This window comes from Acartia tonsa, chromosome 11 (genome assembly GCF_053477335.1).
Source record: "Acartia tonsa isolate MP-2025a chromosome 11, ASM5347733v1, whole genome shotgun sequence".
Taxonomy (NCBI): domain Eukaryota; kingdom Metazoa; phylum Arthropoda; class Copepoda; order Calanoida; family Acartiidae; genus Acartia; species Acartia tonsa.
This window is the reverse complement of record NC_137270.1, coordinates 22,409,553-22,426,645: the sequence shown is the minus strand read 5'-3', so window position 1 is coordinate 22,426,645 and position 17,093 is coordinate 22,409,553. Positions and strand designations below refer to the sequence as shown.

The 17,093-nt window shown below is 31.6% G+C and overlaps 1 protein-coding gene across 2 annotated transcripts in view; it reads right to left on the bottom strand.

The window, feature by feature from the left end:
* LOC145331800 (irregular chiasm C-roughest protein-like) overlaps positions 1-17,093 on the bottom strand; it is a 139,987-nt gene that overhangs the window by 100,394 nt on the left and 22,500 nt on the right. For both annotated transcript variants that reach the window (XM_080176640.1, XM_080176641.1), the window contains exons 5-8: positions 10,692-10,743; positions 10,400-10,486; positions 9,667-9,771; positions 4,212-4,280 (exon numbers count right to left, since the gene is read on the bottom strand). In XM_080176640.1, the coding sequence (XP_080032766.1) occupies positions 4,212-4,280; positions 9,667-9,771; positions 10,400-10,486; positions 10,692-10,743 (313 nt within the window). The remainder of the gene's footprint in view (positions 1-4,211; positions 4,281-9,666; positions 9,772-10,399; positions 10,487-10,691; positions 10,744-17,093) is intronic.

The following is a 17,093-nucleotide window of genomic DNA, read 5'->3' as shown; positions in this document are numbered from 1 at the left end:
TCTTTAGCTATGACCCAGTTTTAATGTGATCAGCAGCTGTGTTTTTTTGCAAGCATACACACTACACATGTAAATTGGAGATATTGATGAGACCATAATTATAAAATAGTTGTGCTCTAAAGAAAATAAAACTGGGCAATCAAAAGTTTGAAAAGAATATTCCTATTTGGTTAGGCATGATAGACAAGAAGTCAAAGAAAAGTTTTTATTTTTAATTTCAACTTCAAAAAGAATTAGACACTGTCTTCATCAGGGTTACCAAATACATTTAAACATTTTTTAGATAAGATAAATTCAGAGTATGTGTTGTTCATAAAATTTGGAGGAAAAATCCTGTCTCAAAGAATTCTTTTGATACAAAAATAAGCATATACATATATATTTCTTTCTGTATTTATTATTTAAGTTCTACTTATGTACAGAAAATAAATGACAACTCTTTAAAATATGAAAATAAGGTTGCTTTTTCCGCAGTTGTATTTCCATTTGGTTTCTACAATTGTTGGACAAATGAGAATAACATCATGATTTATGTGAAAGCTATTAATTCACATGTTTTACCATTATGACCTGAACAATATGTTATATGTTGCTAAAAGATTTGAATGCTTAGATAGTCAATTGTCCCCTGAGACTTTGAGTTTGGATTATTGATCAATTTCTTTCCCATTGTGTAAAATGCTATATGTTTATTGTTTAAAAATAAGCAACTATCCTTAGTATTACTTTATGTTAAGTCAAAAATTTTAAGCCACCTTCTTAGCTTCTTAGGTACCGTATCCATGAAGATCATCTCATTAATAAGGTTATTGGTTTGAATCTAAGCAAATCAAGCCATACCTGAAGTCAATTAAAGATGTACATACTGCTACTATGTCAGATGTAAAGCATTAATAATAACAATTGAGGGAATGCCTGGAACAAAAGAGCAATAACTCAATACAATGCCCAGTTAGGACTTTAAGAAAAGGGTCATGCAACCAAATGGTTAGTTATATACAATAGTTGGGATGTTAGTGCTTTAGGATCTACTATATAGTTCCACAATTATCAATCAGGTAATGTACTGTGATATCAATGTAATAAATTGTCACTAGAAACCGCCGTTGCATGCGGCTAGTAGTACAATTTCTGTAAAATACTATTCAATTATGAAGAAAAATAAATGGTTATGCTTATATTTTGTAACTCACACCGTTTCAATGTAGAACAACTTGCTTTTAGAATATTCATTTCATATTATTTTTTTATCTGTTTCATTTTAGGTCAGATTTAAAATGGTATTTTTTTTAGTAAACTGTGGTTATATGCTCTACATGTCAGTCTGTTGTTTCATCCTAAATATGTTATTAATATAAATGAGATTGTATATTTGTCTGCTCCTTATGATCACGGTAATTCCTTTGCATATTATATTCTACTTTAAAGGTCTTGGGTCTCTGGCACTCGTTGGGCATTTAATATCATATGGTATACAAAAAACAAACTTGCTTTAGGGTTAGAAGAAATTAGGGCTAGAACTTCACATATGAGCAGGAAACCAAATAAACTAGTAAAATGGTTGAAATAAGGGGAGAAGGTTCTGCCCCCCCCCCCTCCCGACGGATCGAGGAAAATAAATATCATACATTCTTACTTATGTGAATTTTAGTCATAAATACTATCATTCGCATTTCCAAAATATCCTTATAATAAAGTAACAGAATGTTCTCCTGTACCAAAGGACCTCGCTAACCACTCAATCGGTATGGTTCTCCTTTACAGGGTAGCTTTTCATAGGTCCAGGGAGGGTTTATAACTATTTTGGGGGAGAGTGCCACTCCCCCCCCCCACCAAGAGAAATCGTCCCTAAAAAATTCCCTTCCCCCCAAAAAAAATCTAGAGGCCTCTAGGGGCGTAGCCGCTAGTTATTCTTAAAGTGACTGAGTCTGTGTTCGTTTCTAGTTTTATTTAAATACCTATGCTTTTAATGGACGGTTCTGTGTAATTTCAGTAATTTTTTTTGTTTAAGGGTGATTAAAAACAGTCAGACTACCATAGATTTTTTATACCTTATTATGGTTCATTAGAAGGGAATATTGGCAAGAAGTTTCAGCCGTGGAACTTTGTAGGGGCCGAGAAATTCTGTTGTAAAATGTAAAAGCGGCTAAAAGCTACTTAAAAGCAGTCCGACCGCTTAATTTTCTACATATTGACGGGAATGTTGACAAGTAGTTTCAGCTTTCTAGCCGAGAAAATCACGTTTTTCCAAAACGTTTCCCCCAAGACGGACATTTCAAATTATTGAGTAGCTTCGCTACTAAAAAGTGAGGTGGGTGTCAGTGCTCAATAATGAACTTTGTGTGAAAGCGCCTCTGTTTAATCTCATCAAAATTTCCTCTAATTTTGTTTATGTCACTCTTTATGCTCAAAAAAGTTCTCGTTATTGATCTTATACAGAAGCTATACTACCTTAAAAATGTACTGTTTAAACAAATACAAATTATTTCCCAGTTTAATCTTTTTTATGGTATATTACCATTAATTAGAACAGAAAGTTTTACACAGTTAGCATAATCCAGGAAAGGAATACACTTACGGAAAAACATTTTGTAGAGTAGGCAGAAAATTAAACAAGGATGACAATATCAATAAGTGGCGAAGCTCTTGAAAGTTACATTAGGAATGGCAATGTAAATTGGGTGCATAACAAACCGACAGTCGTGTATAGTAAGTAATGATGCTTAATGGTCTAACGAATCTTTACAGTTCATTTTCATCAGTTTATCTTTGATAACATCTGAGAAAATATGTATATATTTCAGAGCATTATCTATAGACCAACGGACAATATGATTTATAGAGTAGACGTGCATTGGAAAGCAAAGTGTCCACTAAAAAAAAGAAATATAGAAAATTCATAGAAAATTCAACATGTCTAGCTTGAATAGCAGCAGAGAAACTCCCTGTTTACCAAATGTGTACAAAGTTAATCTTGTAATCTATAATACAAAGAAGCATGATGTCTGTCCGTCTGTCCGTCTGTCTGTCCCTTAGAATCTTGGTAATTACTGTCTACTCTTACTGTTTTAAGCTATTTTCTTTGGGGGTGAGACACCCCTAACCCCCCACAAAAAAGCAAAAAAAAACCTTATTTTTTTTCTTAAATTACCTCTTGGGGCAAAGTCCCTAGAGGCTAGCAGCGAAGCTGCTAGTTATTTTATAAAACATAATAACTACTAATACAAAAAAAAATTACTTGAATTATCAAAATTAAAGGGTTTTATTTTACTAATGAACTGAACAATATTGGGTAAAACCGATCTTTGACAAACAATTTTTCAGTTTTAAAAGTTGATCCTTTCTAAATTAATTTCTATTTCACATCCCCGTCACTGAGAAAAATAACTTTTCTCATTATTAAAGTTTTGCTTTGCTTGATGATAGCCCTATAATCTACAGGTGTTACTTCTCTGCCGTATATTATCACATCGCTGTTAAATTGTTGCACACCTCCAATGATGATACACAAGATTACACCTTCTGTAGATTACTATTAGTGGTTGAAACGTTCGGAAACGCATCTTAAGAACCAGCCAATCAAAGTTGTTAGGCCAACGAATAAGAAAAAGTTATTATAAAACTTTAGGGACAAGTGTAATAAACAGCCCAATGTCCCCTCACTCCCTGAATAGGCATTGTTTTTCGTAAAATGTAAAATGCAATGCAGTTCTAATGATTCTAGAATTTAAAACGTATGCGTAAATGGATGCACACCCAATCTACATACCTTATAATTAGTACAGAAAAAAACATTTAATTGATTTTTTAGCGTTGCTTTGTTTTTTTTTATTTGTAGATTTTTGTCTGCAAATTATATATCTATGTCTAATAAAAATCTTTCTATCAATCAATCCATTCATCATTAGAGTAAAACACTAGAGGTGGAAGGGGTTAAATAACTATATGTCCCTATCCCAGAACCTCAATTGGGTCTTTGAAAATCAACTAATAGTGTCGGGAATATTAACACAGCCAGGTAGCAGAAAACAATTTTCTAGCAGACGAAAAAAAAGTAATTGGTAAAGGGGGCAGGTAGTTATCTGTATATACCTCTACACTATAGATCTGTTCATCCATCTATCTTAATCATTTATCCACCTATACAATATACACCTATCTATCCATCTATCTATCTATGAATAAATCTATCTATCCATCTATCTGATTACCTTTTCAATATTGAATTCTTGATTTATCGCTATACACATTAAGTTTGTCTGATCTTCATGTTTATCAACCTAATAAAAAAAGACAAAATAATTTTTCTGTGCGCAAAAATCGTAATGTAAAAATTAATCCGTTATTAAGCCATATCTACTCTGCAAACATTAAAGGACTTCCAACATGGCTTCGGTTATAACTAGTACTACTACTGAGTCATGTACAAAATCATGTATCGTTTCGTAAGCCAGACATTTTTTACGACTGATGAAATAAAACCATAATATTAATACCAGTTTGTTAACTAGAGCCTTCGGCGCCTCAGACCTAAAAAATGATTTATTTCTCATAGTTTTTGAATTTGCTATCCGCACTAAGCTGTCTATAAATCGATGTGATAAATAACTTATTCCCGTAAAATATGCATCAAAGTTGCAAAAAATAATGGATTCGTTCATCTTGAATAGCTGCCGAAAAAATAGTATAACCCCTAGTATTATTTTTGATAAGTCAGTTGCGCATCTAACAAATAGTTCAAAAACAAATATGAATCCTATATTATATGTACTGTAAATAGTATGTACTTTTATACTGTGTTTGTTTTTTAAATCTTTATTTTTAATTCCTAGCGCAAACAACGTAAACTACATAAAATGCATAAAAGACAAGGATGACAACATACATAAAGATAAATCTTAACTATAATATGAAGTTAAATAAACTTTTTTTCATATGTGGTATTTGTCCTTAAATATTTAATCAAAATTTTAAGCATATTGGATAACTCTATCATGTGAAGTATTAATGTTTAAATTTCTTTGATAGCACAAAAAAGATATGTTTTTTTTACAAAAGACGCACAGATATTTTGACATATACAGTAGCTTCGCTACAAAGAAAGAATAGAAGAAATTTTGTATAAATGCACTTGTAGAATATTTAGATTAAAAGTCTTAGAACTGAAAAGATACGGACAATCCTCCAAACAATAATGGACCACCTCCCCTTTTTTAAATCTTTTATATTCTAACGACTGCGTACCTAGTATCTATTCGAAGGAGCATAAAAGAACAGAGGTGAATTCTTAAAAAAAACTTTTGCCCCACTAAAATCAGAGAGTCAAACTAAAATTTTAGTGTGGCAAACTGATTTTACTGGGGCAAAAGTTTTTTTAAGAATTCACCTCAGAAGAATAGCCTGAAACTATCCTAAATAATAAAAAAAATAATTAAAAAAGGATCTATGTGAAGCATCTCTAAAAAGAAAACTCTATAGGTTTAGTAGTTATTGAGATCTTAAGCTTCACACAAAAAACTTAATAAAATAGGACAGCAAGCTAGGACAAATCAGGGATAAGGGATGGGAAACGTAGGAAAATATTATTTCAGGCCTATTTCAAGCCTAGGCCTATTTCTAGCCTAATAAACCAGTTTTGGGATAGCGCAGTGGTTCGTATAAAATGCTAATGAAAAAGCTGTGTGTGTGTGTGTGTAGATAAAGTATAGAATCAAATTCAGGTAGCTAGTTTAAAGTAAAAAACATAACTTTTTATAAACCTATATATTAATGGCTTTTGTTAAAATGAAGTTTTTTCTCTCCCAAAATTTTTTATCTTTTACTTTGGTAATTTGAACTGTCAGAAAGCTATCGTTGGGTTTCCCTCAGACAGATTTTAGTTTGTATTATTTGCATTTTTATTAATGAGTAAAAATTTTATTTGAAAATTTAATTGCTAATTAAAATTCAAAATAAATAAATAAATATGCACTTGGGTAACATTCTATCAAGTTCTTTGGATACTATACTGGATATAATGTAATGATATATCTGTACTGTGTTGTATTGTACAAAAATTAGGGTGAAGGTGTTGTATCATTTCCGTACTAAATTTTTAAAATTCAAAATACAACATCTAATTTATAAACTACCAAATGAAAATTCGTAGCTACCTTCTTTCCAAAAAAATAATCCCGTTATTTTTGTTTTTTCTATGTGGCCCTTTTTTAATGTTTAACTCTAAGCAGATTTAATAATTAAACTAATGTGATCTAACACCATTTATATTTATTTTTTCGTAGCAGACGAAATCATTATTTTTTCTATAATTGTCTGCTTCTAAAATTTCCGCCATCTGTGATTTGTATCAACCAATCACAGAACACTATTGGTTTAGAGCGGTAGCCAATATGAGCCGTCCGCCAGTAAGGTCATTAAATTAGGCAAATGGTAAAAGTTGCATGATCCCTTTCAAAACCAGGCCGAGACCTAATTTATGGCCAGGTTTCCTATCCCTTATCCCTGGGACAAATAAGTCCAATGAAAGCTTTCTAAAAGCACATCTAGTCTATAGCTGAGGTCCGATCAGTGAGTTATCAAAATAAAGATTTTCTCAGCGGCTATTAGATATAGGGGAATGAGTGAAGATATCCTTAAACTATATGACATGTTTACCATAAACAGTAAGACCACCCCTTGGCTGCCTTTTTGGCCGCTAATAATAATTCAATAATACAATAATTTTAAGAGCAGTTATAAAAAAAATCAGGTAAAGAACATAAAAAAATAACAAGGTAGGCGTTTATCCAGGCATCTTCAGATATAAGACAATAGTCGATCAACTAATGTACATCACAAATGATATTTATCAAAATTACCCCTTTTAAAATTATTCCTTAAATTAAAGTTTTTAAAAACCAATCAAGTTCCCAAAGTTTTTAAATACTTTTAAAAATTAGGAGATGGGTCCACTAGCTTCTTTGAAGGATATTGTTCAAGTAAAAAAGTTTTATATAAATAAAATGAATATATTCCGAAGTGACGACAATTCTAATACATTCTTCAACATCAAATTGAACTTATAAGGATAACAATGTGCATTAAAGCGAAGTTTAACAAATCTGAAATGATAAATATGACTGTCTACAATACAACTGATGCAGATAAATTTGCTAAACAATAAATGAAAAAAAGATTACAACAACGATAAATGAAAAGCTCTAAAACAAGAAGGAAGGACAAACAAACAAGAACTCTTGTAGAGTTCAGAACTTTATGTTTATACTAGCGGGTACGCCCCTAGAGGCCTCTAGTGGCATTTAATTATTTATTCTTATTTTGAATGTCTAATTTGAGAAATAATTTGTCTATGTTATCAGCTGTTAAATTCATGTCTCTACGCAGCGCGACTACGCTAGCGACACTATGTGGCGGAAATAATTTAATTTTTTTTCGATTTTATTGTGATTTCTCTTGGGAGGGTGGTGGTACCCTCCCCCAAAATAGTTATAAACCTTCTCGGGACCTATGAGAAGCTACCCTGTTAAGGAGAACCCGATTGATTCAGTGGTTAGCGAGATCCTTCGTTACAAACAAACAGATAGACAAACAAACAGACAGACAGACAAACAAACAGACAGACATCGTTATACTTTGTATTATAGATATATCTGTTGGCCTAACTTAAATTTGTTTAATTTTAATGTTTCAGTAAAAAGATATCTTTAATATTTATTAATCGCATCGTATTATAGACAGCTTTCCGCGGATATTGAAATAAAAAATTTTAAGATTAAAACTGGTATTAATTTCATTTTAATGTTCGTAGAATAATTCTGTAATACGATGTTTTACATGATTATTCGGCATGGCTATGAACCGGTTCTAAGCCTGCGGACATTAGTCGGTTTCGAAGCTATAATGGAAAAAATAATCTAAATTACATTGTTTAACATTGAAAAAGAAAAATAGATGTAAAAATGAAATTGGCCTCTCCGGACCTTGCTATACTATGTATTGTATAGCATAGCAGGGAGGAGAAGAATAATGGCAAATAAATATTTATGGGTCTTCTTGTGCCGCTTATAGAGATTTGTAGGCATAACAAGTAAGTTCAGTCGTTTGGCAGCTAGCAGCCTTTATAGTATACTAGCGGTTTCAAAAATAAAAAATAAAAAAATGCATCTTCAACCACTAATTTCGAACTGATTAAAAAGAAAAATTGGAGCTGCAACCACTAATTTCGAACTATTTTTTTTTAAATTGAGGGGGATTTTTAGTTTTTTTGGGGTGTTGGAGGTGTACCCCCAAGATAGCCCAAAACCACCACAGGACTAGTAGGTATATTCCCTGAAGAGTAGAATCCCATTGGTTCAGTGGTTACCGAGATCTTGAGGGACGGACGGACGGACAGACATCATTCTACTTTGTATTATAGATATACACTAACCATTATCTTCACAAAAAAACTTATAAAATTTTGGGTTAAATCACTTTTTATCTCGTATATCATATCCCTAAAATTGTGTAGCTACCATTATTTGAAATAATGGAATTTCTCCAACAATTGTAAGAGACATATTTCCTAGACAATAATGGTATTTTAGAAAATTCTGGTCGGTGGCCTACCTCATATAGCAAGTTGTGGCTACTAGGAGCAATTAAGAAAGCGGTGGGTTGAGGGGGGGGGGGAGTCACCGTTCTCCCACTTTTTCAATTTAGTTTTCAAATAAAAATTTGTATACATTCTTTTGGGGAGGGGGAGGGTTGGGGCTTCTTTCTCGGAGGGATTTCTCTTGCAGTACCCTTCCCCTTGGTTCTGCCGTTAGGCAGATCCTTTGGTACAGACAGACGCACAGACACAGATCCAGTTTAAAAGGTTTAGATCACACAAAAATGTCTTTTTTAAAAGTTTCATGCTTATTTTAGGTTTGTTTAGTTAAACTAATGGTTCCAAGAGCCCCGCAAGGATAGTTCTCTAAATGAATTAGATTAAGGGTTAGGGAGTTTGAGTGAAATCATCAGATTTATGGACCTACCAAACAATTAGGTTAGGTTAGGTTAGGTTGGGTTAGTTTTGTCCAATAGTGGCTAAAGATGTAGCCGCTAGTCATATAAAGGTAACCAAAGAATATATTTTTATCAACTTATACTTAAATATATTATTTCTATTATTCATTTCAACGTCATAGAAAAAATCACATTTTCATTACATTATTAATGTAATATATAACTTATTACATGAATTTCTTATTAAATAGTAAGATATAATAACTTATATTTAAGTTACAAGTAAAGTACTTTCATTGTTATATAAATTATTTTTAAGTGCAATTCTTGAAAAAATCTGTTCTTGATTATTACATAAAAAATCTTCTAAATATTAAAATATTTTCCAGTTTGGCTTCGAAACCAAACCGATTAATAACCGCTGGATTAGAACAAATTCTTAGCCATACTAAAAATGATGTACAACATCGTATTACATTCCTCGAATAATTAAATGAAAAAATAAAAAATTAATACCTTGGGCCACAGGGCATAATGCTCGCCAAAAATAACTATTCTTTTTTATTTTTGTCCGTAAACGACAGTTTTCAATAAACTAAGTAGTTTTTCTTAGTTGATATAAATTAAAACAAAAAAAATACTATCATAATCATTAGAGAAAAAAATTCTGAAGCCCACCTGAAATCTTATCGAAGTTTTGGTTGTGAAAAGTTGGCCCTGCGTGGACACTCGGGTTCGAACCCCTTTTTCAACATCAGTCCCGTTACTAAACCGCCAAATATTCTAAAATAAAAAATATTATTTAATGATTGTTTTTAAAAAGCTATTATTACAATTAAACTTCACTTTTGTTGGCTCTGTCTAATTTTTTTCTTCTAGCATCGTTATCTATCTATAATACAAAGTAGAACGATATCTGTGTGTCTGTTTGTTTGTAGCGAAGGATCTCGCTAACCGCTGAACCGATCGGGTTCTCCTTTACAGGGTAGCTTCTCATAGGTCCCGGGAAGGTTTATAACTATTTTCTTGAACCCCGAACCCCCCCAAAAAATTAAAAATACCCCCCCCCCTTAATTTTTTTTTAAAAATTTACTTTTAAATCTAAAATATGAAAAATTGGTTTGATTAAACCTCTTGGGGCAAAGCCCCTAGAGGCTAGGGGCGAAGCCGCTAGTATCTATATAATTTACTTCAAGTGACTTAAAGAATTAAACAATACTTTAAGTTTGTTTATACATCTCTGTTATCTATTTCGGTTTGTCTGTAAGAAATTTAAAATGCTTATTTAAACCGTATAACTCATTTTTATTAGCAATTTCCGAAATCATTTGCATTAGACAAAAAACTTACCTCTTTATATCATAGGAAATCATTGGAATATATTCATTTAAATCAGCCCTAGCAGGTTTACCTTGACAGGTGGACGACCATTTCTGGAGACACAGGTAAGTTCCAGGTGCTGTCCTGCAGCTATACTCACTACTCCTCTGTCTCCAACCTATACACATAAATAAATAAAAAATATTGATAGAATTGTTGAACTGATATTTTATAACTAGATATTTAAGGGTATTTTTAGGTGCAGTATAGATATATGTATTACAGTTATATCACTAAAAGTAATAAATAGATTATCAATAGTTATTTCATTTCTTTTACAAATGGGAATATTTACATGGTATTAATATTTTTTTTTAAATTACCTCTAAAATTTTTGGGGGTTCAGGAGGCACAAAAACTGTCAGATTGGCTTGTCTAAAATAAAATTAAAATTAAGTATATATATTTTTTTTTGCCTATGAGCACCCTCACAATTCTAGTGCATACAAGGACATCCAAGCTTTTTTAAGGAGGGTAAAGTGAGGGCTTTCAAAGATTTTGGTGGGGGGTTATTTCTAAAACTTTTCTAGTTACACCCCAAGATTTATTTTAGGTAAGCTGGTATTCCAAACCTTTGACGTCTTTATTAGTACATACATATCTTTCATTACCATACTAGATAAAACTGTACAAAAATCAAGTACATAGTGAACAAATGTGCTTCTTGAATCTCAAGTAGAGACAACTTTTAAAACAAGTTAACTGTTCTTCAACATTACTTTATGTGCAATATTTGGTACAGAAACTGGACACAGATAGATATTATGAAATTTTAATTGGTTTTAATTGTTTTGAAAGTAAATTTAATTTTTTATAAAACACTTTTGATAAGTAACTTAATTAAAGATTTTATGTAGTAGTTTAGTTAGCTAGTCCAGATAATCAGCAGAGATAGAGGGGACAATGGGCGCTGTTTAATACTTTAGTCCCAAAAGTTTTATAACAACGTTTTCTTATTTGTTGGCTTATCACCTTTGGAGACTTTTCCCTGAATTTTGTTGGTTTGTTTATTAAGTTAAGTGTTCTCAAACGTATTCAAAGATTTAATCTACAGATGGGGTAATTTATTGATTTATCATGGGGGATGTACATCAATTTATCGGCCATAATCCTATCCCTTTAGATCCCTGGATGATCAATAACTCTTGCATTGTAGTTGGGGAGGTTAGGGGTTCGAATCTTAGTACATAACTTTTATAACTAAAAAGGTTAAAAATTTGACCCCTGCTGCAATGTCATATGCATAATTTAATTTTAAGAGTAGGGGCAGTATCTTATCCCAAAACTTGCGAAACTAATTACTCAAAAAAGTTTGGACTTCTAGACAAAGGTGGTGCAATAAAAGAGTTAGTTGTCTGCAAAAGTTAGGATGTTAGTGGGGAAATTGTTGCACACCGACAATTAAATCTGCTTTTTATGTGATCTTGCTGGATTATTAGTGTTAGAAATATGCAGTTCTTTACAGAATATTTATATGTAAGGTTCTTCATGAGGAAGGGAGGGGACAATGGGCTGTTTATCACACTAGCAAGCACCCAAAGTTTTGTAACATCGTTTTCTTATTCGTTGGCCTAACAACTTTGGGGACTTTTATAGAATTCTGATTGTGTGTTTATTAAGTTGAATGTCCAAACGTTTTAACCACTAAATTTAATAAACAGAAGGGTTAGTTTTGTGTCTCATCAATAAGGATGTACATCAAATCATCGGCCATTGTCTTATCCCTTTATATCCCTGGGTACTTCAGTAATCTTCAGAGATAATACAAACATCAAATGCTAAAAAAAGCCTTAAACCATCACAAGAGTAAAATCTAGAAATTGAATTGCCTAAAATCATCCTGAAACCTATGTTAAGCTTCTCGAAATAAAGAATTCAATCAGTTAGGTGTTTATTACAATCTTAGACTTGAGACAAAAGAAACCGGGAATAGTCCTTTTCGTAACATCGCCCCATACGGGGCGATTCGTCGTTTTTTTTTAAATAGCTTTTTATGGGTATTTTAGGTTAGGTTAGGTTATATTGGGTTAGGCGATTGCCCCACAGGGTTAGGTAATTGGCCCCACAGGAGTTAAAGCCCCCCACAGGGGCTAGAAATAGGAGAAAAGTTACTGTGAAAAATACGAAGAATCGCCCCATAAGGTGCGATGTTATGAAAGGGACTATACCCAAGAAACCTTTCTACTTTAAATTTAAGTAATTAAGAAAGAAAGTGACAAACAGTCGAACCTACCACATTTATAGTGTTGCTACTAACTAAAAGTTTATAATATACTGTAGGAGGAAAATTGAAACACACGTTGATGACAAGCTAATTAAGGGTTTTATTTTGTACAGTTTACATTTTGTGCAAATGGGTTTTTCTCGAATATTTGAAATGTTTATTTACCAAACGAAAAAAGATACTTTAACATATAAAAGCATAAGAGTATGTACACTTGTGTACTTATTCCGTCTGCTAAGTGTCTGTCATCCATACATTAATCAGACAATTATTGATTTTTGTATGTTTTTTTTTCCTCTTCTTGCATATCTTGTATTTAGGATGACGGGTAATACATATCTGAAAATACGCAATGACGCAAAAGAGTACAAATGATACGCAAATTCTGATCACAACTCTTACGTTTATCTAAAAATGCAACATATAATAATAGCTATTAAAACAATTTTCAAGCATAACTTTTATCTTATTAGGATAACAATTAAATAAGAAAAATATTTTTACCATATGAAATTCGTGATCAAACCTAATTTTATTTTAAGAAAGACTAGGGGCAACGAACGCCCCCAAGAAGCCTCTAGGTGTTCTTAAGGTGGGAGGGGGATAAGTCAACCGCCCTTCTACTTTTTAATTTGAGTTTTAATAAGAAATATTGAGAGAAAAAAATTTGGGGGGGGGGGATTTTAAATTGGGAGGGTGGAGATACGCTCTCCCAAATAGCTAAAAACCTTCCCTGTATCTAAAAAAAGCTTAATTGCAAAGGAAAATTAAACAGATGTCATTTAAAAAAAAAATTAAATTGGCACATTTGTATAAACACCTGTAGACTCAAGAACGACGCACAAAATAGGGAAAGGAATAAAGAGAGAGGGTAATTCAAGTTTTAAGATATCCTAAAATAGTTATGATCACCAACTTCCTTCACCGTATTTAATACAAAGAGAGAGAGGAGACAATGGTCTGTTTATTACACAAGGCCCCAAAGTTTCATAATAATAATTTCTTATTCATTGGCCCAACAACTTTGGGTACTTTTAATAAATTTTGATTGATTGGTTTAGTAAATTCAGTGTCCATACGTTTCAACCACTAATTGCAATCTACAGAAGGGGTAATTTTTTATAGTAACATTGGAGATTTTCATCAATAAGTCGACAATTGTCTTATCCTTTGAATCCCTGATTTTCTAAATATGCATAACATTTAAGCACTGCATACTTGTAAATAAAAAAAAGCTTGCAATATAAGAGAAGTATTTAATTAATAATTAAAAGCAGATTAATAATTGTTGTACAGAAACTCTCAAACAATTAGAATTAAGAAGGCTTGAAAAAAGGAAATATATTTTCTACTAAGAAGTGTGTTCTTATTGTGTAGTACAGCTCTAGCCGCGCGTTTTTTTAGATTAATAATTCTTGTTTTGATTTATATCAAAAACTGCGTAAAGTATGACTTTTCTTTTTGATTTTTCTATCAAATGCATTATTATGGTTATACAAAAAGGGTTCTATAGGTAATATTTAGAGCATTTTTTCGATAAATATGCATAAATTGCCATAGAGAACATTGAATTAAAATAAAAAAATCTTAATTAAGAAAAGGGTAATTAAAATACTACTATAACCTTTGCTGATAAATTTACGTTCCCAGTAATGACGTATAAGTTTACCCCTTCTGTAAAATAAAACTTAGTGGTTGTAACTTATGGACACCTAACTTAATGAATCAACTAATCAAAATTTGACAAAAGTGCCTAATGAATAAGAAAACGTTATTTTAAACCATTGGGGACTAGTGAAATAAACAGCCCACTGTACCCTCCCTACCTGATATATTCTACTAAATGTAGGGGATGTGTAACTATTGATTATTCGTTCATGAATATTTATTCGCACATCAAACAACTTCATTTATGTTCACATATTCTCAGGGAGGTAGGGGATATTGTGCTGTTTATTAAACTAGACCCAAAAGTTTTATAATAAGGGTTCTTATTCTTGATAACTTTGGGGACTTATATTGAATTTTGATTGGTTGATTCATTAAGTTGAGTGTCCAAACGTTTCAACCACTAATTGCAATCTCCAGAAGGTTTGACTTTGGGTATCATCATTGGGGATGTACATCAATTTTTTGGCCATTGTCTTATACTTTTTTATTCTTGCATATTTTCTTTTTAGTAGTCGCAGAGATACTCTACAAATTGTGTTTGACTGTTTTTAAACAGGTATAAATTAGTGGTGTGCACAGCGATCCACTAGGGTGGAAAAAACCTATAGAGGATAAAAAATTCAATTTTAAGGTGTGTGTTGACACCCTTTTACAACCCTCTAGTGCACACCGCAGGAATAAAGAATAATGCACATGAATTTAAACGCTTTCCCATAAAATTTTGCCCAGTTACTATTGACAAACAAGTTTAAAAATTGTATATTATCACCTACCAAGAAAAAAAAATTTTATATGACTTTTAGTTTTATCTGTGGATCTTATTGGATAAATTTATATTATACACTCTATTTATGTAAGACAGACAAAATATAAAACCGTATAAAAGTTTTTTTTTTATCTATGATTAAGCTGCGCGTATTATAGACATTTTTGCCCTTGTTTACTATCAATTGCATAATATTATAGAGATAGAATTATGTAACCTTTTATTTAACTAAAAGTCAAAGATGATAAGAGATAAGACAATGGACGATAATTCAAAGTAAACCATAATTTAATTTTTTTAAATTCTTCATGTAGATCAATAACAGTGGCGTGTAAGAAGGAAATTTTGTTATCCCATTACAGGAACGTCCAAGCTTTTTGTTTTGACGGTGGGAAAATGAGGTGTTTTAGAGGTTTGAGGAGGATAATCTAATGTATTTTTTCAAATTTTTTTAAACGATAAATTTTAAGATTCAAACCAGTTGTGTTAACCCCAGAAGGTGAAGTTGGTATTAAATTTATGATTTTATTTTAATACGATACATAATTTTTCAGTTTGGCTGAGAACCGGTTTTAATCCAAAAGATATTAAGAGGTTTTGAAGCCATACTGGAAAAGGTGTTATTGTAATATCTTAATGACTGCACAGTCTTATGATGATAAAGAAATAATACAATGTTCTATACGTTCTGGCGTAATGATGTACCGAACCTAATCATAAAAAGCTTCGTTTTTAACAACCTATTAGTTGATGGTGTAAAAAATGCACTTTTGAGTTATAACATCCAATCTATCTCAACATCTACCTAATTCAAAAATTTTATAACATTTTTTTCCTCATATACAAAAAAAAAAGGAAAACAAGAACGGCTTTTATTGAAATTTATCAATTCTAGTATATAACTTCAAGGGCACTTGAGGAAACAGGGGGGAGAAAAAAGTCGACTTTCCACTTTACTTTAGAAAGAAAAAAAGGGTAATTTTCTTAGTGGCGATTTCTCCTCCCTCAAAATAGTTATAAACATTCCATGGACCTTTGAAAAAAAACTTCCCTACAAAGGAGAAGAACCATTTCAGTCTAGAGAATACCAAGACATTAAGCTATAGACAGACAAACACACAGACGGACATTCTGTTACTTTTACATTTATAAGTATAAATTAAATTATTCTATTTCTATAGAAAGCTATACTAAAAATATCTTGGCCTTTTTTGAAGTTTTTTCAGTCATTTATATTTATTGTTATAATTATAAACAATTACTGTATTACAGCTTACTGCTCTGTTTTGGACTGACCTGCTACAAATCCTTGTAGAAAAGATTAGCTGTGGTAGCAAAATTTTGCAATTTTTTCATTGATTGTTAAATGCTATAGTAAGTTTATTTGAAAAGGTTGCTTGATTATTACCATTGCTAATCTATCTATCTATTTGTCTATCTATCTAATAATCTATCTATCTAATTATCTATCTATCTAATAATCTATCTATTTTATTATCTATCTATCTAATAATCTATCTATCTAATAATCTATCTATCTAGTTATCTATCTATCTATCTAACTATCTATCTATCTATCTATCTATCTATCTATCTATCTATCTATCTAACTATCTAACTATCTATCTATCTATCTATCTATTCTATATGAAAAGACCAAACTAGATCTCTTGATTAATGGCATTGCTGAGCTATCACAAAGTTGTAAGATTTGAATAGGTATTCTCAAAAAAAAATTATATTGTAAATTAAAACAATGTTTCGGGTAGATGGAATCCTTATAACCACCGAACCAATACGGTTCTCCTTTACACCGAGAAGCGTATGATAGGTCCTGAAAAAGTTTATAGCTTTTGGGGGGCAGGATACCACCACCCCTAACAAATCCCTCCACAAAATGTGTTTTGCTTTTTCTTTTTGAAACTGAAATGGCAAATAAAACACAAAAAAAGGACTTTTTCCTATTTTTTACTTAAAGAAATAGTAAGATGTGTGCATTTAGGAGTATGAAATTATGAGGGCAAGATATTTTTGATGCAAAAATAAATAAATAATAAACACACA